This window comes from Vulpes lagopus, chromosome 20 (assembly GCF_018345385.1).
Source record: "Vulpes lagopus strain Blue_001 chromosome 20, ASM1834538v1, whole genome shotgun sequence".
Lineage (NCBI taxonomy): Eukaryota > Metazoa > Chordata > Mammalia > Carnivora > Canidae > Vulpes > Vulpes lagopus.
The window spans coordinates 4,044,137-4,068,651 of NC_054843.1; the positions used below are offsets into that span (position 1 = coordinate 4,044,137).

General features: G+C 52.6%; 1 protein-coding gene across 2 annotated transcripts in view; it reads right to left on the reverse strand.

The window, feature by feature from the left end:
- Window positions 1-496: 496 nt before the first annotated feature.
- Window positions 497-24,515, reverse strand: part of MX2 (MX dynamin like GTPase 2) — a 32,683-nt gene continuing 8,664 nt past the window's right edge. Inside the window, exons 2-14 of one of the 2 annotated variants that reach the window (XM_041734844.1) lie at window positions 23,219-23,539; window positions 22,426-22,705; window positions 20,650-20,784; window positions 18,395-18,549; window positions 18,085-18,223; window positions 13,660-13,858; window positions 10,423-10,501; window positions 6,138-6,260; window positions 5,715-5,856; window positions 4,696-4,854; window positions 4,168-4,244; window positions 2,671-2,925; window positions 497-1,463 (exon numbers count right to left, since the gene is read on the reverse strand). In XM_041734844.1, the coding sequence (XP_041590778.1) occupies window positions 1,233-1,463; window positions 2,671-2,925; window positions 4,168-4,244; window positions 4,696-4,854; window positions 5,715-5,856; window positions 6,138-6,260; window positions 10,423-10,501; window positions 13,660-13,858; window positions 18,085-18,223; window positions 18,395-18,549; window positions 20,650-20,784; window positions 22,426-22,705; window positions 23,219-23,467 (2,223 nt within the window). In that variant the 5' untranslated portion in view covers window positions 23,468-23,539 and the 3' untranslated portion in view covers window positions 497-1,232. The remainder of the gene's footprint in view (window positions 1,464-2,670; window positions 2,926-4,167; window positions 4,245-4,695; window positions 4,855-5,714; window positions 5,857-6,137; window positions 6,261-10,422; window positions 10,502-13,659; window positions 13,859-18,084; window positions 18,224-18,394; window positions 18,550-20,649; window positions 20,785-22,425; window positions 22,706-23,218; window positions 23,540-24,515) is intronic. The other variant, XM_041734845.1, reaches the window with a different exon arrangement.

Sequence of the window (24,515 nt, forward strand, 5' to 3'; positions counted from 1 at the left end):
CAGAAATAAACCCCCATATATATGGCCAAATGATCTTTGACGGGGGTGCCAAGGCCAATGGGGGAAGGACAGTCTCTTCAACAAAAGGTGCTGGGAAAGCCAGACATGCATGTGCAAAGGGATGAAGTTGGACTTGTCTAACACCATACGACCCCTGCCTCCCCAAGTATCAAAGGACGAGGTGTTAGAGCTGGCTGCAAGGGCGTTTGAGGTGAGGGCTGCTCTGTGGACCTAGGAAGTACGGAAGAAAGACGCGTTTGATGGAGAGGGAAAAATTGCTGGCATTTTGGAACACCTGCTTTGTTACAGGTGTTTTGCAGAAATGGTTCCACTTACCCCTCCTAAAATTCCTCTGAACTAGGTACTGCTTAGCATGACAAAGCACATCCTCCAATCTGAGATGGCCACTAGTGTGAAGCTCATCATTTTATTTGTTTTTTTTTTTTAAGGATTTTATTTATTTGAGAGAGAGAGAGAGAGAGAGAGCACAAGTAGGGGGAGCAGCAGACAGAAGGAGAAGCAGACTCCCCACTGAGCAGGGAGCTTGATGCAGGACTCGATCCCAGGACCCCAGGATCATGACCTGAGCCAAAGACAGATGCTTCACCAACTACAGCCCGGTGCCCATTAAAAAAAAATGTTCTTCCTTATTAAACATCTCTTTAAGACTTAACATAGCAATGGGAGCTCCCCGCAGCCAGGGGAACGGTACACATTAAAACTGGTATCACTCAGGCTCATTTCTCCTGGGGGCTGGAAACATGACCACGGTCAACAGTGGGAAGCAGGTGACACTGCCTCAAACCACCAAAGTCTGGATTTAAGCCATAGCGCCCGTCTCCATCATTCATTTGTTCAGCGAGACACCATTTATGAAGGGGCTCCTGTGTACCAGGTGCCATGCAAGATCCTGGAAATGCCAAAGAACAGTAGGATCCTGACTCCCCACCCCTCTGGGGTCCTACGATCTAACAAAGAACGAGAGCAGTATTTGAGAAGGCTAAATGACTGGAGAGCCACCTCTTTGGGGAGGTCGGAGGTGACAGCCCCAGGTGAGTGGGGACTTCAGATACAAACTCTGGTGCTGAGCACAGTACAATGAAAATGGACACTGGCGAGAGCAGGAAAGCCTGGTTCCACATGAAAAGCCACTTCTTGTCCCCCTCACAGGGAAGGCACATAAGAAACCCCCCCCCCCAAAGCATTGCTGCCCCTCCATGGACCTGCCCCCTTTAACTGAAGAACATGTAGAGTGTGCGCCGCGCCTGAGCCAGCCGGTAAATTTTCTCCTTGAGGAATGTCCTCTTGGCCGAGGTGCCGCTGTGCTCCTGAAGCAGCCAGGAGTACTGCTCTCTCTCCTGTAGAATCTGCATCATGGCTTTCTGCAAGCAACTGCCATTCTCTTGGAGCACAAAATACTGAATTATGAATGGGATCTGGTTGGCGAGACGTTTGCTGGTTTCCTGGAAGAAAGGGTGGGAAGGGTTAGCTGGTGGGGTCTTGGTCTGTGTCCGCAGGGAGGCCTAGGGATTCTTGGATGCCTGGGTAATTGCTTCGATAGGTCCTGGTGGTCCCGTGCACCCCACTCCAGGGGTCAGCATCAAACCACGGGAAGGTTCTATCTGGGCAGCCGTAGATCTACCACCGGGTATCCTCTCGGGCCCTCAGGAACCCACCTGGCAGGCTAGCAAATGCACAGCACACTTCTGAACATCCCAGCCTTCCTGGGAGCCCTGCCCGTCTCCCCCCTCCACCTCCACTCCACCTCCCCAGGGAGACCTCCAGGCCCTGCGAGCCCCTGGCCCCTTCTGGGAGCCGATCGGGACTGACTTTAGTGCCCACCTCCTTCCCTGTCTGCATAAGTAGGTCCGGTTTGCCTGGCAGCTGGACCTCACATTGGGGTAACTATGTTCTATTCTGATTAAGAGAAGGCTTCAGGATGGGCGCCCGGGGGGCTCAGTTGGGTCAGTGTCTGACTATTGATTTTGGCTCAGGTCATGACCTCAGGGTGGTGAGATCGAGCTCCACATGGAGCTCCACGCTCAGCGAGGAGTCTGCTTCTCTCTCTCTCTCTCTCTCTCTCCCTCTCTGAAACAAATACATAAATCTTAAAAGAAAAGAAAGAAAGGTCGGGAGTTGGGCTCCTTTGCAGGCTAAAAGCTATCTTCCTTCCCATGCAGCCCACATTTCTATCCGTGGACAGAGGTTTGGAAACCCTGGAGGCGAGCAGGTCCCGGGATCCAGAGAAAGGAAGTTTCGTTCCTGTTTCGTGGAGCTGGTGAGTCTGAGGCCCCGGGTGCCTTCTGGACAGCAAGGAAAGCTATGTCACAACTAGCAAAGCCAGTGCTTCTTGTATCTGGCTGCGTTCCGCTCATAGCAATTTCGTAATTTGTGCATAAGATAAAATAAAAAGATCTCTGTGGTTGGAATTCGTGTTGAGTGCGTGCTTTGCCACATACAAAACGTGACCCCCAGATTCCCAAATGAATGAAAAGTTCCCAGACAAGGTTCCTGTAAAACTCTAAAAGAGACCATGTGTGAGCACCTGTCAACGCAGAAGGGGCTTCATAGCCGGTGGCAGCCCTTCCCTCCCTCGCCCAGTGAGGCAGCTGTCAATCGGGACGCCCGGTCCATGGGGCAAACACCCAGGCCACTGACCTACACGCTTACCAAGAAATACGCATTCAGGTGCACCCCGATCTCAGAGTTGGATGACACCGAAGGCAGATCTTTCGAGAAAGGAAATTTCAACTGAAGATCCTGCGCAGGCTTTCCCACTGGGTTGAAAACCTCCTCCCGGACCTTCTTCAGAACCACGCTGTAAATCTGGTCTTGGCAGTAAACCAGCTGCTCCATTCTGAACTGAAGTCGGATCAGATTTTCTGCGGTTTCTGCCTGCCTCGTTTTTATGTCTTCAATCTTGTTCTGGTTGGATAAGAAAGAGAAGACGCGTTACTTCTTTTCTCCCTCTGGTTGTTTTTTTTTTTTTTTTTTTAAGATTTTATTTATTTATTCATGAGAGACACAGAGAGAGGGGGCAGAGACCCAGGCAGAGGGAGAAGCAGGCTCCATGCAGGGAGCCCGATGTGGGACTTGATCCCGGGACCCCAGGATCATGCCCTGGGCCGAAGGCAGGCGCTAAATCGCTGAGCCACCCAGGGATACCTTCCCTCCGGTTGTTTTAAACCTCGGAGGACACACTATCATGTTGAGACAGAACTGAATATAATTTAAGGTCACCGAAGGCCTGCGATGTTATATGGTGACTTTGAGGGGGCCCCGGCACCCCGCGCTGGTGTCCTCAGCTGTCCTGTGACTCGATTGACATCTGTGCTTTCCAGAAACCCCGTGACTCCCACGTCACCCCCACAGTCAGAGGCATTCTGGGAAAGGAAGGGATGACGTGGTGGAGAAGAGACCCTTCTTGCAGTCAGGAGCATTGTGGGGATCGCCCAGGAGCCAGTCGCTGAGGCCCGGGAAGAGCGGGCTGCTGGCCTGGAGAAACGGTGGTCCAGGACCAGGCCTGTCACCCATCCCTCGGTGGGGCACCCAAGGGCTCAGATGCAGCCCCTGGGAGAGGCAGAGAAGTCAGAAGTCAGACTGAGTTTTCGCCAACTGGCCAAAGATGTATAAAAGGACACATTCAAGCTATTATCGGAAAATGGGAGAAATTCTTTTTCCTGCTTACCTGGGCTGTGGAGTGAGATTCAGACTCACCTTGGGCAGAAGAGGGTCTTTATCTAGAGCTCAGGGGGAAGCTGGACGCCCCTGGCTTCCCATTACTGAGAGGGGAATCTGAGTTATTTAAGTGGAAACCCACCCAGCTGTGGCAATATTGTTAAGTCCAGCTTATACAGATTTAGGAGTAGGACTAGTGGACAATTCTGTCCTTTGTAGTAGAAAGAGAGGCAAAGAACCGGTCAGTCCCCGGGTACAGTCGGATGCTCAGAGCACGACCCCGAGCCTACATCCTGCTGTACTGCAGCGGGTCCTGCGAGCCGTGTGCTTTGTTCGGCTCTCCCAGGGAGAGCGGGCGAAGCCTGCAGCCACAACCTCGGCCTCGCGTTTCTTAACGGCGGCGGTCAGTATCCCACTTCTTTCAAAGGCCAGACCCAGATAAAACAGCCAGCAGTACGGGGGACGAGCGCGAAAACCGTGGGTGCTTACCTGGGTTGTTTGACTGAGGTTGGAAAATTCGCTAAAATGTTTCTTGGCTGTGTCGGTGAAAGCTTGCCAGACGATTTCTGACCAAAGGAAGAACAAAGCATCAGTAGGCTGCAGGCAGGAATAAAATGGGCTAGAGACGCAGGGAGGGTAAGTCATGGTACGTGGACCCCATTCCAACACTGAGCTCCCCAGATCTACAGACCGAAAGAGGAGGAGGGGACGGTACATTGTCCCAGGGAGACCCAAAATCCACCACCACCCACCCCGACCAGGTCCTGGCAATTTCCTGATCTTTCCTGGAGTGTGTGTTCTCTCCAGGTCTAGCATCTGACTCTACCTCACATGGCTGCCTAGAGGGCGAGGAATAACTCGACTACGCTCCTGTGCACTCTTGTCTTCCCCCCAAAATGGACAAAGAAGATCTTCATGGTCTGTTTGATCATTGCATCCTGATCCTCCCTCCAAGGCCTTGAGCCCTACGGAAGGTACTGGGCTGACACGTGAAGGGCACGCATGAGCGCTCCTCACCGATAGTCTTCTGGAGCATGGTGAGCGCGGGCTCCACCAGCTGTTCGATGTATTGGTGCACTATGGTCTCAAATGTCTTGTAGTTGACAAATCCAAGAAGTTCTTTGCCGCGATACTGCTTTTCATATACTGAGACTTCTTCAGAAACGATATTTTTAACTGCAACGTAAAACAAACCACCAAGGTGAATTCCTTTTTTTTTTTTTTTTACCAAAGTGAATGCCAATAACTCCACAGACATTTCAAAAACAGAAACTTTTTTTTTTTTTTAAATTTGAGTCTTGCTTACCCACTAAACCCTAAGGCAATATTTCTAGGTGGAGTTTTGTTTTGTTTTTGTTTTTTTTCATAATGAAAAAAAAAGGTATGGTCTGATAATACTAGTTTAAGAAACAAAATTGTTATCCTATGAAAACGGGTTGCAGTTGAGGGTCATCACACTGAGAGATGAATTTCGAGTTTGTAACTGGTGGGAAGCACCGGATGAGTTCAATGAAAAGAGAAATTTAAATATTACGATGGCTCCTGCAGAGCTCCCAAGGACACGTCCAGGCTACAGTTGGAGCCTGAGTTCATGGATGTGAACAGTGTTTTTATCAGGTGCCTAAGCAAGGATACAACACACACACACACACACACACACACACACCCTCCAGGCATCCAGGCTGTAGCAGATGCAACTTCACTAGGCAAGGCAAGGAGATCTTCTCAAACCACAGAGCTCTTCGGTCTTGCATCAGGGGTGAAGACAGACAGAGGAAGGCAGATGGCGTGAGTGGAACTGTCTAGCCTCAAAACAAGGAGGCAAGAAGGGGGTTGCAGGTGGTGGACTTGTCTTTTGATGAGGGCAAGGCTGGGAAGCAGTTCTCGGTTGCTGAGGGGCCCACGGTGTCCCGTGTGGGTGGGCACGCTCAGCTGTTTGCACACCTCCTATGTGCCAGAAGTGGCCTCTGGTCTTGGTAAACGTGACACCGTGTTTCGGGGAGACATTTGTGGGGGAGCCTTGTCCCAGGACGTACCTTTTTGGGTATTGGCCGCGAGCACGAGCACCCATTGTTCAAACTCCTCCCGGATTTTGTTGTATAAGCGAGTCTCATTCTCCTTTACGACTTCTTCTCCCTCTATTAGCTTTTCAATGTCCTGATTAAACAACTTGATTTTCTGAAAATGAGATAAAGTCATCAACCTGTGCTGGAATCGCATTAAAGAGCTGGGACCTGCCTGGGGCAGCAGCCTGTGGGGTTGGGGGGGGCGGTGTGCTACAAGAATGTCCGGTCAGCCACCCAGCCACCCAGCCACCCCATCATCCAGGCAGGACAAGTGGAGGGCAGCTCCCTGCAAAAGAGGGCTCCCGGCGCGCCACAGGCAGGGACCCACAGAGGGCCATCTCCAGAGGTGCGGGGCCACCAAGGGGATCACGAGGGGTCCCCGGACATCCTCACCTCGATCAAAAAGAACATTTTATCGGCTTCATTGCTGGGGATGCTGTCTCCACACTGGTGCAGCTCGTCTGTCGCCCTCTGGTGGCTCTCCCTTATTTGCTTTTCTAACAGCGGAAGTGATTTCTGAAACAATGAGAGCAAACACTGAAACTCTGCAGCTTGATCAAAGGGGCCCACAGGTTTCTTAGGGACATGGGTAGCATCCCATGGGAAAGGATTCACGGGGATCCCGAGTTTCTATTATCGTGTGAAGCTTGTTGAGACGGGCTCCTGTTAAAGAGCCCGAGGATGGCTTTGCACGCAGCGGGTGTGCACTTTGGCTTGAGCCATCCAGTGTCGGCCTCTGTTGGCCACTGGAGTGGGGAGGACTCGGGGCGGGGCAGGTTTTGGGTTGGCGGGGTGCCCTGTATTTAGAGACCAAGCAGGGGCGCCTGGGTGGTGCAGTCGGTCTTGCCTCTGACTCTTGGTTTGGGCTCAGGTCGTGATCTCAGGGCTCTGTGCTCAGTGGAGCGTCTGCCTGGGGTTCTCTGTCCCCTCCCCACCTGGTGCCCTCTCTCTACAATAAATGAATAAAATCTTAAAAAAAATTTTGGGGGGATGCCTGGGTGGCTCAGTGGTTGAGCCTTTGGCTCAGGGAATGATCCTGGGGTCCTGGGATTGAGTCCCACGTTGGACTTCCTGCATGGAGCCTGCTTCTCCCTGTGCCTGTGTCTCTGTGTCTCTCGTGAATAAATAAATAAAATCTTAAAAAAAAAAGTTTAAAAAATTTTTGGAGAACAAGTACACTTGAATATAATGCAAGCTTTCCTTGGTAAAATGTTCTTTTGGTGATAATTTGAGTATAAACTGATAAACATTAAAAAATAAAATAAATAAACTGATAAACAGGGGCTCAGTGGTTGAGCTTCAGCTCAGGGCGTGACCCCGGGGTCCTGGGATCGAGTCCCGCATTGGGCTCCCCACAGGGAGCCTGCTTCTCCCTCTGCCTGTGTCTCTGCCTCTCTCTGTGTCTCTCATGAATAAATAAATAAAATCTTAAAAAAAAATAAACTGATACACTATGCTATGGTAGAGGATATGTCATGGATGTGGTGCCAGGCTGGCTATTGTCCTTGATGGGGGACAGAGGACTAGCTGAGGACAAGGCACATCGACAAGTCCTTGAAACAGGCAGAGGGACCTTCCTCTACGGACTCAGCTGCCTGGATGTTCATACCTCGCTAAGGGCAGAAGGCAACCTCAGCCCGGCCGCCAGGAGCCTGTAGATCTACTTTAACATGTAAAAATTCCTTTAGAGGGATCCCTGGGTGGCCCAGCGGTTTGGCGCCTGCCTTTGGCCCAGGGCGAGATCCTGGAGACCGGAGATCGAATCCCACATCGGGCTCACGGTGCATGGAGCCTGCTTCTCCCTCTGCCTATGTCTCTGCCTCTCTCTTTCTCTCTCTGTGACTATCATAAATAAATAAAAATTTAAAAAAAAATTTAAAAAAATTCCTTTAGAAATGTCCTTTATCTCTAAACCCCGAAGATACGTGTTGACGATCATCCCCAAGCACACGGCCCACCGATACACATCTGAAGGGTCTCATGCCTCAGATTTATTAGAGGGTAATAAGTGACCTTTGCCCAACAATAGCTGCCCCTCAGGGTCCTGGAAATCTTGCTTCCAAGCTTCCTTCGAGAGGACGCAATCCTGAAACCCCTCCCGACTCCCAGGTGTGTAACCAGCCTCCCCTCACAGGCCCGCCTGGGGCAGCCGCTCTTCTGGCCCACGGGCTTCCATAAAACCCCCATTCTGCACCAAAGATGCGTCCAGAATTTTTTCTTGGTTGTCGGCTCCAGGCCTCACCTCATCCAACCTCACCTAATTCCAAAACATCATCAGTCCTAACAAATCAATGATGCCAATGCTAAGGAAGAGGAGGAGGAGGAAGGGCAGAGAGGTCCTTGGGCCAAGCAGCATCCTGCACCCTCCACATCTCAGCTAAGCCCCCGCACTGCAGGACGGAGCACGTGGCTTTAGTGCCTCTTTGTTTTACAAGAGAGGAGCCTGAGGCTTGGAGAGGCTTAGTGCCTGATGCTGTCACCGACGGAGTGAGTGGTGGCGTTCGTTCCGATGCACACCCTGCCCACAGCCCATGCAGGTGACACAGGCCTTGGTGACCAGCGACCCCAGCTTCCACTTCGGTGAATGAGGTCACTGCAGCCAGCTGGGCAGGAGGAGGAGTGCCTTGGGGTTTTTTATTTTGTTTTGTTTTTCTTAAAGCCTGCAAGAAACTTTAGTTTTTTACATTTTTAAAAATTTAAATTCAATTTGCCAACATATAGTATAACACCCAGTGCTCATCCCATCAAGTGCCTTGGGGTTTAGGGGCAGTTTGTGGATTAGCATTCCAAGGCTGGGTAAAATGCTGATGAAGATGGATGACACTGACACCAGGAAGTAATAAGGGATGTGCAAGATGAGCTCACGGGTGCTTTTGTCTGTTTGTTTTCAGGCAGTTTGAACCTACTGTTTCAGATTTAACATTTAACCTTTAACATGTTAAATGTTTCCCTGATATTTCAAATGATCATTATTGTAATGGTCTCGTTATGGATTTTAAAAATTCACTTTAAAAATATTACAGATGTAAAATTAAAGTTTTACTGTAAAATATTTAAATGCTGATAAATATATTGCCAAAAATAGTTATCAAAATGCAGTGTCTTGAAATCTCACAGAGGAAGGCATAGACATGGCCAACAGGCACATGAGAAAATGCTCTGCATCACTTGCCATTAGGGAAATACACATCAAAACCACAATGAGATCCCACCTCACACCAGTGAGAACGGGGAAAATTAACAAGGCAGGAAACCACAAATGTTGGAGAGGATGTGGGGAAAGGGGAACCCTCCTGTACTGTTGGTGGGAATGTGAACTGGTGCAGCCACTCTGGAAAACTGTGTGGAGGTTCCTCAAAGAGTTAAAAATAGACCTGCCCTACGACCCAGCAATTGCACTGCTGGGGATTTACCCCAAAGATTCAGATGCAGTGAAATGCTGGGACACCTGCACCCCAACGTTTATAGCAGCAATGTCCACAATAGCCAAACTGTGGAAGGAGCCTCAGTGTCCATCGAAAGATGATGGATAAAGAAGCTGTGGTCTATGTATACAATGGAATATTCCTCAGCCATTAGAAACAACAAATACCCACCATTTGCTTCAACGTGGATGGAACTGGAGGATATTATGCTGAGTGAAGTAAGTCAATCGGTGAAGGACAAACATTATGTGATCTCATTCATTTGGGGAATATAAAAAATAGTGAAAGGGAATGGGGGGGGGGAGGAGAGAAAATGAGTGGGAAATATCAGGAAGGGAGACAGAACATGAGAGACTCCTAACTCTGGGAAACGAACTAGGGGTGGTGGAAAGGGAGGTGAGCAGGGGGTGGGGGGGACTGGGTGACGGGCACTGAGGGGGGCACTTGACGGGATGAGCACTGGGGGTTATGCTATATGTTGGCAAATTGAACACCAATTAAAAAAATATGTAAAACAAAAAGCATAATGCAGTGTCTTCGTAAAAGCAAAGTTTCTATCAATTAGATGAGGCTGTGTCTTTTGGACAGGGGTATGTCTTTTGAAGCCCTCTTCTGCAAACTAAGAGGGTTCCACTGGAATTGGGGCTCCTCAGAGTATGTTCCCTGGATCACCTGGGAAGTTAGAAATGCAAAATCATTGCCCCCACCCCCACCCCCTAGATTCACTGGTCCAGAAACTTGGATGGGGGCCCAGAAATCTGAATTTAAATAAGCTTTCCAGGTGACTCTTGTGTGCAGCTTGAGAACCACTGGTCCCTTCCAACCAAACATTGTTGGGAGTATGTGTTTCCTGGCTCAGAAGAATTCCTTGCTTTTGTTTGACCTGCTGGTAAAATAACTGGCTCTTTCATTTTCAAGGTCAACAAAGTGTTAACCAATATATTGCAAAAGGATGCCTTTGCTAAGTCGGTGTTCATTCCTCTAACCCTTCTAAACCGGCTTACAGTTTCCCTCCTTCCCTTGCTACTTCTCCAAATGGACTGATTCGGCAATTGGCTTCAACATCACGCAGCGGTTGCTTCCAGGTTTTGGAAGCTCTACTGGCAACCTCTGCCCATGAGTGATTTGGTTTTCAGAATGTGCTGGTCTGGTGGCGTGTGTGGGCAGCTCAGTGGGTGTCTCAGCCATCTCATGACGGAGGGACTTGGCTAGGCTGTCATTTTTACGACTCACGATCCAACCCGCTGACTCACGTTGATGTGCAAGATGAGCTCCTTGGTAAGTCTTTCCGCCAGACAGGGCACCGTGGCCTTTCCTTCCTCCAGGAGAGCTCTGAGACAAGACAGGAGACACAGGCGTTCAGGAAAGATGCTGGTCTTCATACTGTCAGGGAGACCTCGCTGACACAGAGTCGGGAGGCCAGAGCGGGATGATGCCACACGACTGTCCAAGAAGTGTCACTGCCGGGCCCAGCAGAAGACTCAACAGGGGACAAGCATCAACTACAGACCCCAGCAGGAAAGGGTGTGGTGCACTGCCTCTCCTGCAAGCAATCGACCGCCCTTGCAATTCAGCCAAGGAAAAGCCATCAGCACTATAAACACTTGCGTTTCTCCCATGGACTGAGTTCAAAACAGCCCGATTTCCTCCATCTTCTCCATAAAATAACATTCCTCTCCTTTGTCTGTTGGACTTGCCTATGGTTTTGCCAGAGTTTGTTCCCCCCCCCAATTGCAACTCTCTGTTACTCCCAAATAAATTCGCTTTTGCTGAAAAAAGAATTCACTGTTTTATTTCTAAGGTCCACAACCTATATGCTCATTTTTCCTATTCTGGGCTTTATCAGCTCCCTGCAGTGACACATGCCATCAGAAAAGCCACGTAGTGCATTAGAAATACAAGTGCTAAAAAAAAAAAAAAAAAAAAGAAAGAAAAGAAATACAAGTGCTAATGATGGCTTAGCCCAAACCTAAGCAAGCATGGTGCTAGACAGTTACATTTCTTTTCTTTTTTATCATCTCGATAAACTCACAGGGTCAGTCGTCTTTTTACCTACAGGAAAACAAAACAAACTTCACTTCATAGAGGATAAGTGACTTGCCCAAACTAGTATTTTCTTTCTTGTAACAAGTAATTATTTCTGAATAGCCAAATCAATCTTGATGTAGAAGAAAAAAGCTGGAGCCATTATACTTCAAATATATATATATTACAAAGCTACCGTAATTAAAACCATAAGGTGCTCGCATACAGACATACAGGCCAACAATGGAAGAGGACGGTGAGCCCAAAAATAAACCCTCGCACATGCAGTTAACTGGTCTTTGATGGTGGGAAAACCTCTCTCTTTGCTGTATGATGATGGGATAACCGGACAGCCACGTGCAAAAGAATGTAACTGGATCCATATGTTACACTATTACACAAAAGTGTGACTGAAGGCTTGAATGTAGGAGGTGCCTGGGTGGCTCAGTCAGTTGAGCGTCGTCAGGCTCTTTCTTGATTTCAGCTCAAGCCATGATCTCAGGGTTGTGGGACTGAGCCCTGTGCTGGGCATGGAGCCTGCTTAAGATTCTCTCTCCCTCTCCCTCTGCCCCTCCCCTGCTTGCACTTACACATGCGCTCTAAAAAAAAAAAAAAAGACTTGAATTTAAGACTGAGATTGTAAAACTTTCAGAAGATCGGTGCCTTTCTGGCTCAGTCAGTTGAGTGTCTGACTCCTAACTTCAGCTCAGATCATGATCTCGGGATTGTGGTATTGAGCCCCACATTGGGCTCCACACTCAGTGGGGAGTCTGCTTATCCCTCTCTCTCTGCCTCTCCCCCCTTCTCATGCTCTCTCTCTCTCTCTCAAATAAAGTCTTGGGGAAAAAAAAAACTCTTAGAAGAAAACATCAGGGGAAAATCTTCATGATACTGATCTTGGAAATGATTTCATGGATATGGCACCAAAAATACAAGCAACGAAAGCAAAAACAGAGAAGTGGGTTACATCAACTAAAAAGCTTCTCCAGATCAATGGAGACATCCAACAAAGGGAAAAGCAACCTCCAAAATGGGAGAAGGTACATGTGAACTGTATAACTGATAAGGTGCCAGGTTCCAAAATATACAAAGAACTCCCACAATTCAACAATGACAACAACAATAAAACCCTAAAAACCCAATTAAAAATGACTCAATACTTGAACAGAGGTTTCTCCAAAGAAGACACCCAGAGGGTCAACAGGGACACGAAAAAATGCCCAACACCACTCGTCATCTGGAGAATGCAAATCAAAAGCACCACTTCACATCTCTTAGGATCAATGTTATCAAAAAAACCCCCACAAGTGTCAGCAAGGACGTGGAAAAACTTGAACCCTTGTTCACTGCTGACGGGAATGCAAAAATGGTGGAGCCACTGTGGAAAGCAGTGTAGACATTTCTCAAAAAATTGAAATATGGAACTTCCATATGATCTAGCAATCCCACTTCTGGGTATTTATCCAAAATATCTGAAATCAAGATCTCAAAGAGATATTAGCACCCCGACGTGTGTTACAGCACCATTCACAAGATGTGGAAACCACCTAAGTGTCCACGGGTGGATGAAAGGATAAAGAAAATACACACAAGAAGGACATTCTGACATCGGCTACAACAGGCAAGAATCTTGAAAATATTACGTGGAGTAAAATACGCCAGTCACAGAAGGGCAAATACTGTCTGACGGCGCTTACGTGATCTGTCTACACTAGCCAAACTCCTAGAACCAGAGAGTGGGATGGTGGTGGCCAGGGGTTGGGGGAGGGGAAATAGGGACATGCTCATCCCCAGGGGCAATATTTCAGTTGTGCAGGATGAATAAGTTCTAGAGGTTGCTGGCCAACATGGTGCCCGTAGCCAACGAGACGCAACTGGGCACTTAAAAAATATGTTGAGAGGTTAAGCGTTCTTGCCACAAGAACATTTTAAAATCAAATTTTAAAAAATGCACATGGTGCTTAGTAAGCAGCGGGCACTGTGCTAAGGGCTTTACAAAGAGTCATGTCCTGAATCCGTGAACAACCGATTTTAAGGGCGCAGGAGGTTCAGGAGCTTGCCCAGGGCCGCCCATACACCAGGAGGTCTGGCTGCAGGGTGTTTACGTACACGAGTCAGCGAGGATGCCACAGGAGCGCTGCTCGCAGGGCTTGTCACGCGAGGGCTGAGTCCCGACACGTGGGAACTCAAGGATTTACATTCGAAGCACGAGCATAAAAGCACATCGATGCGCTTTCTCGTCCAGGACTTTGCTTTCCCAGGGACTTTGGGGGGAGGGGGCTGCTCCGAGTGTGGTCCCTGCCCCAGGAACACTGGGCTCGACTAGGGACCTGACAGAGACACAAATTCTTGGTCCCCGCCCCGGAGTCAAGGTGGACACAGAAATTGCATACGCTTCTCTGTAACTTGGCAGCCACTTGGCCGGTTCGGGACGGCCGTCCTGGGATTGTCCTAAAGAAGCTCACCTGAAATACGGATGTGTTTGGAAGAACATCATTTCCTTCTCGGTTGCCTCGGCCAGACTCAGCCGGTTTGTGATCTCCTCCTGGCCCCGGCACCTCACTATCATGTAGCCCTTCTGGAGACGGTACGTGAGGTTCTGCGCCACGTTCACCACGGTCTTTTCGGTGCCCCTGTCCACTAGATCTGGTTTGGTCAGGACTCCTGTGACGTGAGAAGCCAAAGACAGTGGCAAAGGTCAGTCTGGTCCTCAGATGTGCTTGAACGCTGCCAGGCTCTGGGATCCTTCTTCGGCCAAGACCCGTAGAGCCCTCTGGAGCTCTGATGGCCCCGTGCCTGAAACCGCATTCGTGCGTTCCACGGCCATCCCTCGGATCTGCGTCTTTATTTGCTCTCCCACTCGCTCAGCCCAGCCATCTCCTCATATAACCTGTTGAACAAACGTGTCTGGATGCCAGACACCTGGGCGGCATGCGACCTCAGAACTTAGCGGCTCCCCCCTATTCCCGGCAGCAGCTCATCCCCTGCTGTACGGGGTGGGGGGTGTCTGTGTCCCCCTCTAGCGCGTCCTGTCACAGACTCACTCTGCCCTCTTCGTGTGGGTGGGTGCCTCCTCGGACATCGTCTTCTCTGCCTCCGTCTCCCCCATCTGTCCCCACACCCTCCCACTTAGATTGGATTGAAAGCTTTGAATTCGGAGTATCTATTTCTATTCGTGTTCTGGAGGTGTCAGATTGCCACTACGTTGGGTTTTTTTTTTTTTTTTTTTTTGGTCTGTTTAGGGTGGAAATCTAATGTCATCTTCTACTATCTTTGTCCTTGTTTTTGATTTGTGGTTAAGTCTGGCCATCTGGTCTCCCATTTCCTGAAACCTTCCTGGCACCCAAGCAGTTGAACTTCTCTCTCTCTCTCTCTCTCTCTCTCTCTCCGTTTTTGCCTTCCTATTACCAAAGGTTGTCATTAAGAGCATACCTTACGTTCATTAAAAGATTTGTGTGCACACAGACCTTCGTGTTCCCAAAGAAGCCGACAGGTCTCTGAACCTGCACCTGCAACCTTCCATCAGTAGAGGAGAGGACCCCTCCTTGGAGCCAGCGGTCACTCAGGAAAGCCTAGATCGCTGAACTATATTCTGAGATAAAGTAGGCAGATAATAAAGAGTGAGGCTTGCAATGAGTTCTCCCCCTCTCTGGAGTCAGGGGGTCTTCTCACCCAGTGCCTCAGTTTGAAGCCAAGAACTCAAGCAGGGAACATCTCACGCCTCCATCGACAGCCTCCGCACATGAGCATCACCTGGGGTCCCAACTACTGGGCCATGGAGAAAGGCACTGTCAATAACATTTAGATGCCTTAGTTTTCTTCTTTTTAAACCCTTTCCTGAGTAGATTACATATTCATATTGAATTTTAAAAATGCTTATTAAGCACACTGCTTTAGGTATTGAGAAAGTGGCAGTGAAAAAGACTGCAAGTCTCTAATTTCGTGGCTATCCTCTCACTTTCTAGTGCGTAAAAGCCACATAAATTAGTCCAGAAATATACAAGAAACAAAGAGAAAGTATCTGATATTGAGAAGTGCTAGGCAGAGAGTTAAAATCCAGTCATGCGTTGGTCAACGAGCGCAGGCAGGGGGGCATGGTGCAATGTTGGGTTGGGTGGACAAGGCAGCTGAGATCTGCAGGAGAGGAAGGAGCCAGCCCTGCGAGGATGCAGACAGAGCACTCCAGGCTCTGGAGATGACAGCTACACTGCAGACCAGTGGGCAAAGCAGAAGCGATGACAACCACGACCAGAGAGGCATAGGGAGCCAGGTCACGGAAGGCTTTGGGTTTATGGTTTATGGATGTGAGGTGGTAACATTAGTGTAGAAGCAGAGGAGGGGCCTGACTTTGTTTACCTATTTAAAAACCAGTGGAGGGTGCACTGTGGGCAAGGTGAGTGCCTGGAGACTGTAGGAAGAGGTGAGAGTCGCCCAGGCAAGAGATGATGGGGGCCTGGTCTAGTGGTGACTATGCAGATGGAGAGCAGTGGACAGACTTGGTATTAGTTTTGGAGACAGAGTCACCAGGACTCCAGCTGAATTAGCCATGGAAGCAGGGGAAGGAGGAGTCACGTGTGAGTCAGATTTGGCTCTAGAACTGGCAGGTGTGGTGCTGTGAGAGGTGGAGAAGCCATGGGAGAGAGATGAATTGAGGTAGCGCGGGGTATCGGGGGTTGTGTTGTGGTCACATTACCCTGGAGACATTTATTAGACATCCAAGTGGAGACATCAAGCCTAGGGAAAGGTAAGGGTCACAAATTTAGATCTGGGAGTTGCCAGCATACAGACGGACTCAAAGCCGTGGCCGGATCAGCTCGCCTAAGGAGCACGTGTGATAGAGGGGAGACCTCAGAAGCAAGTTTTGGGTTTCCGATATTTCGAGGTCAGAGAAATGAAGAGACACCCGGACAAGGCTAAGAATGTGACCTCCAGTGGCCGGTGAAGGAGGAGACGGAGCACGCGTGGTGACCCTGAAGCCAAGAGGCTGTGTGTTCAGGCGAAGGATGGAGAGATGGCAAGAAGGAAGCAGTGGTGAGCCGTGTGACCGTGTCTGAGGTGGAGAAAGATGGGGGACCGAGGAGCGACGGCAGGTTTGTTGGCACGGAGGGCATCGGCGACCTTAACAAATGCCACCTGTGTGCCATGGTGGCCACAGGAGTCCCGCCGGAGTGGGCCGAGTAGACAGTGTGCACTTAGCGGTGGACAGTGGAGGACCCGCCTCGCGGACGGCCTGCGAACATCCTGGCTCACAGTCCTTCCCGGGACTTGGCATCATGTAAACCACCGCCACGGTGGTCGTCACACTTGTTCTGTTTTCACCCCTTGGAAGTACGGTATAGGTAGTCACTCGGCTCTCTTTTTTAATAATTGTGGCAAAATACACCTAACGCATGGGGGCAGGAGAATAACTCAACTAATGAGAATAGGATGCGTCCTCCTTCACTCCACCTTCAGTTATCCTGTTTTTAAACACTGTGTGTCTTTAAAAATTGTGGCAAAGTCCGCGTAACATCAAAGCGACCGTTTGGGCCATTTGAAAGGGAACAGTTCAGTGGCGTCCAGTTACTCATTGTTGTGCAACCCCCCCCCCCCCCCCCCCCCCCCCCCCCCCCCCCCCCCCCCCCCCCCCGCCAGGATTGGTTTTCTTCTTGCAGAACTGAAACTCCGCATTCATCCACTAACTCCTAGTCGCCGCCCTCCTGTAAAGATACTAATATCCGGGTAGCTGACCCTACTAAACCGATGATGTTCCCTACCGTGGCCATCGGTGAGCCATCCCTCCTGACCTAGGATTGAGAGAGGACAAAGAGCGTGGGCCGTACAATGACCGGGGTGACCCAAAGCCTGAGTGTTCTCTCTGGTGCGGTGTGTTGGTGATGCTTGGAGAAGTTGACAGAGAACGGGGCACAAGCGTGGTCTAGCGTAGAGCGAAACATTATTCATGAGGTGTGTGCCCCTCATATTCATTTCCAACCTTACTGGAAAACCAGGCCTTTATTTGGGAAGGCGCGGGAAAGGCAATTATATGCCGAGTATGCATTTAGTCAGGGGAATGACCTGCAAATCTGCGGGAGGGTCAGCTCTCTGGGGAGGCGGGATGATCGGTGAAGAAGTGATGCTGAGTGATAATATCACTAATAAAGAAATAGCAGCTATCAGTTGCTGAGAAAACACTACGTGCCCAGACCTGAGTACCATCTTCATGGAGTCCTCCCAACCACCCAGCACATAGGTAGGACTGTTAGTCCCATTTCATGGATGAAGACAGTGAGGCCAGGAGAGGTTAAATACATTACCCAAGGATACGCAGCCAGTAGGTGCTAGATTAAGGATTGGAACCCCAGACAGTGCGCACTCTTAAACCGAGTTCCCTGTAATGCCTTCTAGGGTGACTTTTTTTTTTTTTAAGAAATTTAAGAGAACCTAGCTCCCTGCGAAGAGTTCCGCTTGCATACAAATCCTGCAGACTCCGGCACCCCAACATCAGCCCAGTAGAATGTCCACTGAGGTCCGTAGGAAGGTCTTTTCCACGTCAGGTGGCAACAACCTTACCTGCGGAATGGCGGAGCTGGTGGGCCAGGCCCTTTCTCCTTTCCCGACCGTTGTGGGAAACAGATAAGGCAGTTCTTGCCCCACATCCGGAATGGTTCGTGAATGCAAACGGGGGATGAGAGGAAGGAGGGTGGAGAACCTCCAAATTCTGGCCACGCATCTAACCCTGGCTGTGGGTGGAGATAGCCACCCGCGGTGTGTGAATGCACCCTGAGCCCACGGAGCTCCTGCTGGGAACAGCACTTGCCTCTAATAGTGCTACGTTCTAGGACCTTCTAAATATATAAGAAGGTTCCCCCTCCCTCCCGTCCTCTGGAAGCTTGGTTCTGTCTTCTTACCTATGGTCCTGTCTCCATTGGGGTCCACCTCCTGAGCCATGCTCAGCGCCTCCGTGGTGGCGATGTCCACGTTGCAGGGGACCACCACCAGGTTGATCGTCTCTTGCTTCTGGATGTACTTCTTGATGAGTGCCTTGATCTGATACCAAAAAACAACAACAAAAACCAAATGACACAAAGGAAGAGTACGTACATCTCCGGTCAACCAACACCACAAGGGAGGCAGTCCAACGCCCCCGGGGCTCCCCACGAAGACCCAGAAGTCTCCCCATCTTCAGCTTGGCCCATTCCCAAGTTCCAGAAGGCCTACCTGCACTCCGATGTCCTGGGGCTGATTTCCCACAGCCACCCTGGTGATGCCGGGGAGGTCAATGAGGGTCAGATCGGGGACCTCAGGGGAGGTGATCTCAAGACTGATGAGCTCATGGCTGATGCCAACTCCCTGCCCAGCTATGATGTTCTGAGCTGTGGAGGCCGAGAGAGGGGAAACCCAGAGTCCAGGTTAATGACCAATCGGAGGAATAGCAGTTGTAGGGGTCTCTGGGGCCACTTCGGGGGCTATTGAACACATCAGCCTCCCTGAAAGTCTGGAGGAAAACATACCAATATGTTCACAATGGGATACGGATGGGTTCTAGTCTCTCTCTTTATGCTTTTTAATATTTTCCTGTGAGTGTTAATAATTTCCACAAATTCTTCCCCACTCTTCCCTCCAAAAGGTGAAGCCCTGCATGGGGGCTGGACATAGGGACCTCTGCCTAAAGATAGATAAGGTGGAAATGATGGCGTGTGACCAGCAATAAGTACATCGTGACCACCGCCTGCTTTCTCTGGCGTGGCTCACCCTGGGGGAAGCTCGCCTGTCCTGAGGACACCAAGCACCCCCGTAGAGGTAATAGGGTTCAAAGACAGAACAAAGTTTTCTTTTTGAGCTGGCCTCGAGCTCTGCTGGTGCAAGAGGACGGTTTCCACCCTCCCAGAGCATGGCCAATGAGTGGACAGGGTCCCTGGGTCCGATGTCCAAAGGCACGCACAGTTGTAACGAAAACCCCTCAGTGCCATCGACGGGGAGCTTCCAGCACCCCTGCAAGCCGAGGCTCAGCGTGCCGAGAAGTGACATGCAGATGGGGATCCTGGGGATCTCCACCCCAGGGCTTCGCAGAGCACATCCCAAGGCCGGAAGGAGGACATGGAGGCAGAGCTGAGCATGTCTCCCCCGCCCCACTCCCCCCATCACACCCCAGCTGCCCTGCTGTGCATGCACCTGGCTTGCCTGTCACTCACAGTGATGTCCCTCGGGCAGGCAGCGGCCACCAGACACACCAAGGGTATCTCGCCCCTTGCCGGGAGCAGCCCCCTGTAGGGACGCTGGAGTCTTCCCACAGGCTGTCAACTTCACAACCACGACAGGGACCAGCTAAGATGTCTTGGGCACACACCTCAGAGCCAGCCCCTGCTTCCTGCACATGGGGCCCGAGCGGTCACGGGGTAGCCCCGAGTTCGGAAGGGTCCCCTCCTGGTTTACTAATCTGCTTTAACGGTCTTGAAATTCTTAGTGATTCTAAACCGAGGGGTCTTGCAGGGTGACTGCGCTGGGCCCCCCAGTCACGCAGGTGGCCGTGCTCTGGGCACAGGTTCTCACACTCCGCGTGCGTGTGGCCCATCTGGGAGCCTGGTTAAAGTCCAGGTCCTGACCTGGCAGGTCTGGGGTGTCTCCCGGAGACTCTGCAGGGCCAACGAGCCCCCAGGCAGTGTTGCTGCTGCAGATCGGGGGCCACACCGAGGGGCCGGGGGCTGGACGGCTTGGGGAAATCAGAACTGAGATGGATGGTCTAGGGGAGGGGAGGTTTCGATGGTGAATATCAGGATATGTGGGACACACATGCCAAGGACATAGGGGTTGCTGGTCACCCACTGGGGGGGAGCATGGAGACATAAGGACAATGCTCCCCAGTCCCCTGGCCTTGTCCCGGAGGGTGGCCTCTGTCCTCACCACCTCCCTGCCTCCTCCACTTCTTGGAGTGAGCCCCGGATCCCCCATGGAACAGGCAGTGAGGCCTGGAGTATCAGGGCTGCAAGAGCCCTGGGGATGATCATCTACATTCAGGGGTGAGCACAGGAATTGGGGGCAGGACGTCTGCCCTCTGGAGGAGATCCCTCTGCTGAGCCATCTGAGGCCCTGGACATGGGATTCTCGGAGAGCTGAACCCGGGGAGTGACGGGAAGGCGTCGCCCTCGCAAGCTGTTTGTTACCAGTCACAGGACCCCCCACCCCACCCCGCATTCCGAAAGGCCTGCTCCCCGTTTAATAATGCGCTTTTATGCTCTCCAGAGCAGGGCCTCGGGACAGCGGTGACCAGGACAGCAGGGAGTCCTGCGGGGGGCACTTCCCACAGGAGGGGGCAGCGTGCGAGGCAGGAGGAGCAGCCCGTGGAGAGCCTGGAAGGAAAGGCAGTGGGCTCGCTGGTGGGGACCAAGAAGCCCGAGGACCAGGAGGCAGAGAAGAGGCCAGGACGGCGAGGGAGCGGCCCCGGAGCCGCACCTGCAGAAACCCGGGCCTCCTACCTTGGCGGATCTCCTTCTCCACCTGGGAGGGGTCCTGGAGCTGCAGCTCCGTCTTGCGGTAGCTGATCCTCCCCCTCCACGCCTCCTGCGGCTGCCTCTTCAGCTTCAGCACCAGCGGGCACCGGGTCACAATTCCTGAGACAGCGTCCCGAACATTCTAAGTTCCCTTTAATAGGAGGGTTCGCGGGGCCCCCTCCTCTCACCCCCTTCCCCCACCACCCCAAAGGACCTGCCCCAGTGTCCCCATCTGAAATCTCGGTCCCTCGCCAGGACTGGGTAGCGATGGGGGGCCTGGACTGGACGGGCACAGAGGGTCACAGGTCCGAGGACAGAGGCGTTTGGAGCTGCCCCCGGGGTCTGTTCTCTGTGGCCACCCAGAGCCTGCAGGCCACCACGGCCACGGTCCCTGCCACGAAGCTGTGAGCTGAGGCTCTGCATGTCTGAGGTCCCCCAGGACTCTTGGGCTGGAGTCGCACCTCCGGCTTTGGCCGTGGGGCCTGCACCTGTCCAGCTGGCTGCTGTGGGCGGAGGACAGGTGGAAACGTGGGAGCAGTGGGATCTGTCCCCCCACCTCGAAGCCCCCTCACCCCGGGGGTCGGAGGGTGCGGGGAGAAGGCAGCAAGAGCCAGGGCAAGAGTCTGGACATCCAAAGGAGGTGGGTCAAGGGCGTTCTCAGGGTACCGTGTGCAGCCCGAGCTCAGAAAGGCTGGAACTGCCCAGAGCTTCTTGGGCGAAGCCCCGGGCACTGCATGTATCCTCCATGTGCTGGCCCTTTAAGGGCTGCATCATCTCCTCCTCCAGCCTGGGGACAGGCCCAGAGCCACACACGTGTCACTGGCCTCCAGTCCCTCCACCAAGCTGCACCTCTGCCCAGGATGCTGACCCCAGGGCAGAGCAGAGGAGCAACTGCTCCAAACCTTCCCTCTCTCATGCATCAGGTGCCTGCAGGGCTGAGCAGGACCTCACAGGACACCCTGACGTCAAGGACCGCGCTGCCAGTGGCCGGGAGAGGGTGCAGGCCGGGGTGACCGGCGGGCAGCCCTCCGGGGTCCCCATGCCCTCCTCTGTGCCTGGGGGCGGCCCAGGCAAGACGGCATCGGTGGCCCCCAACCCCTGGGTTCGGATCAGGTCTGGGACCAAGGGAAGGGACCAGGATGGAGCCTCCCCCCAACCCACTTGGAGGGTACCGTCTCCTCCCTGCCTTTTCTCTTTATTTCATTAAATTGTAAATGTACGACAGCCTCTTAACTCCACACACTTAATTTTTTTCTTAAAGGAAAACAGTGGGGACACCTGGGTGGCTCCGCGGTTGAGCATCTGCCCTCAGCTCAGGGCGTGATCCTGGAGACATGGGATCGAGTCCCACATCGGGCTCCCTGCATGGGGCCTGCTTCTCCCTCTGCCTGTGTCTCTGCCCCCCCCCCACCTCTCTCTGTGTCTCTCATGAATAAATATATAAAATCTTAAAAAAAAAATAATAAGGGAAAACAGTTCCAAACATCTAGAACACTCTTCACATGTCACCTGAGACTCTACAAACTCCACGTGATCCAAGAAACGTCTCCACGCTCGCACGGAGACCACTGGGAAAACGCCTCCACTGACACAGGCCCAGCGAGAGCTACTTGGTGCCAAAGGGGGAGTCTGAAACCCAGGGGCAGCGGGGACCCCCCCCCCGGCCCTGCCAGCCTGGGCCACGCGCTGGGGACCTCAGCCTGCCCTGGCCTGTCTGCAGCCGCTCGCGCCCCAGGGGTGCTCCGTGGCCCGCGAGCTTACCGCTGCCCCTGGGGAGGGCGACCCCCGACAGCGCCTCCAGCACGGAGCTCTTGCCGGAGCTCTGGTCCCCGATGACGGCGATGGCCGGCAGGGCCAGGTCCTGCTCCACGCCCAGCGCCCGCAGGGAGTCGATGAGGTCGATGCAGGGGCGCACCCTCTGCTCGTACTGGCTGTACAGGCTCTTCTCGGGGCTCTGGAAGAGGCACGGCACACTGGGCAGCCTGGCCGCGGAGGGGAGCGTCCTCGTCGTCGGGACGTTGTGGCAGGATGGGTGCCTGTCCTGACGTCGGGACGCAGACAGGAGGTGGCCGTCCCTCCTTCAGGGAGTACCCCCTCCCGCTCCTCTTCCTGCAGGGGCTTTGCTCCTGCTGATGCGGGGATGACGGGGCTGGAGGTGCCCCGCTGAGCAGGGCCCTACCCAGGGCGGGAGCTCCTGGCCAGAGGGAGGACCAGCAGCAGACCCTGGGCAGCCCGCTGGGGGCGGGCTGGGGGGGCATGGGTTAGCAATGGGGGCCCCACATGGCCTCGTATAGCCCTGTGACCACAGACACTGCAGGAGAAGCTCCCCCTGCAGGGAGGGAGACCCCAGCGTCTGGAACAGAAGCCCCAGGCTTGTTGCCCCAGAGTCTGGGTATGTCCCTGGTGCTCGTTGGAGGTGCCTGGGAGACGGCAGGGCACCAGCTTTTCTGGTGGGATTGGACCAGACTCGGCGGGTTTACGGTCGTGGCTGGGGTTCTCACCTCCGGCCAGCGGCTGGAACGCACCTTTCCTGAAGCCCCTCTGCATGACCTACCTTTGCCGTCTGTTGGTGCCTGCTTCCTCCTGGTTGCTGGGGGTTCAGTGTCAGCAAATTGAACTCCTTGGTGAGATAAACCGGATCCTGCACTCCCACCTGACAGTTTGGGGGATACATCATTTGTCTCGCTGCCGCGCCAGATGGCGGCGGCTGCTGCTGGACAAAATTCATTTCTTTTTCTGGTTGCTGTCGGGGAATAACCACATTGTGCCTCCGATATGGCCAAGGACTGTGGGCCTTAGACATGAGTGGTCACGTAGTCTGAGCCGGCGGGAGCGCTCCCCGTTGCTCAGCACCTCCAAGTCTTCTCGGCGAGCTCTGCAAAGACACGGGGTGCAGAGTGGCTCAATGTTCCCAAGCAGTCCCCTCCCAGGCTGGACCTTTGCCGGCCCCTGCCTGGCCCAGCCCCATACAACCCACCCCTGCATGGAGACACAGGCCAGATTGGGTGGGGGGACAGGCCTCTGAGGCCTCTGGGGCTGGGGCGGTGGGGGGTGGGGCGGGAGGAAAGGGGCAGGGGACACCTGCTGTGTATCGGTTTGTTATACTTTCAAACCACTTGTTTGTGAGTTACGTGATGTTGTTTAGATCTGGGGGGTGAATCTGCTTTCATGGAGGAAGCGGTGTCACCACGGACACCTGTTGTCCCTAAGCAGTGGCTGCTGATGGGCACCACTGGGGACTTAATGATAAGAACAGAGAAGAGGGATCCCTGGGTGGCGCAGCGGTTTGGCGCCTGCCTTTGGCCCAGGGTGCGATCCTGGAGATCCGGGATCGAATCCCACGAACAGAGAAGAGAGGGGCACCCAGGTGGCTCAGAGGTTTAGCGCCGCCTTCAGCCCAAGTCATGATCCTGGGGTCCTGGGATCGAGTCCCACGTCGGGCTCCCTGCATGGAGCCTGCTTCTCCCTCTGCCTGTGCCTCTGCCCCTCTCTGGGTCTCTCATGAATAAGTAAATAAAATCTTTAAAAATAATAAAGAGGTGGTTAAGGCAAAACAAGGTCCTAGGGGGTGATGGCCCTGATCCCGTCTGACTGGTGTCCTTGGAGGGAGGGATTAGGACACGGACGCGCACAGCGGGACCAGAGGGACGGCCGTGTGGAAAGGTGGCCATCTCCACGCCGAGGAGACAAGCCTCCGGGGCACCTCCACACCTTGAGCTTGGACTGCCGTCCTCCAAGACCTTGAGAAAATAAAACTGTTGTTTAAACCACCCGGACGGCGGCACTTCGTTTATGGCGGCCTGAGCAGAGTGACAGGAGGACCTGGTATGTGTCGTGTGCTTTCAGCCACG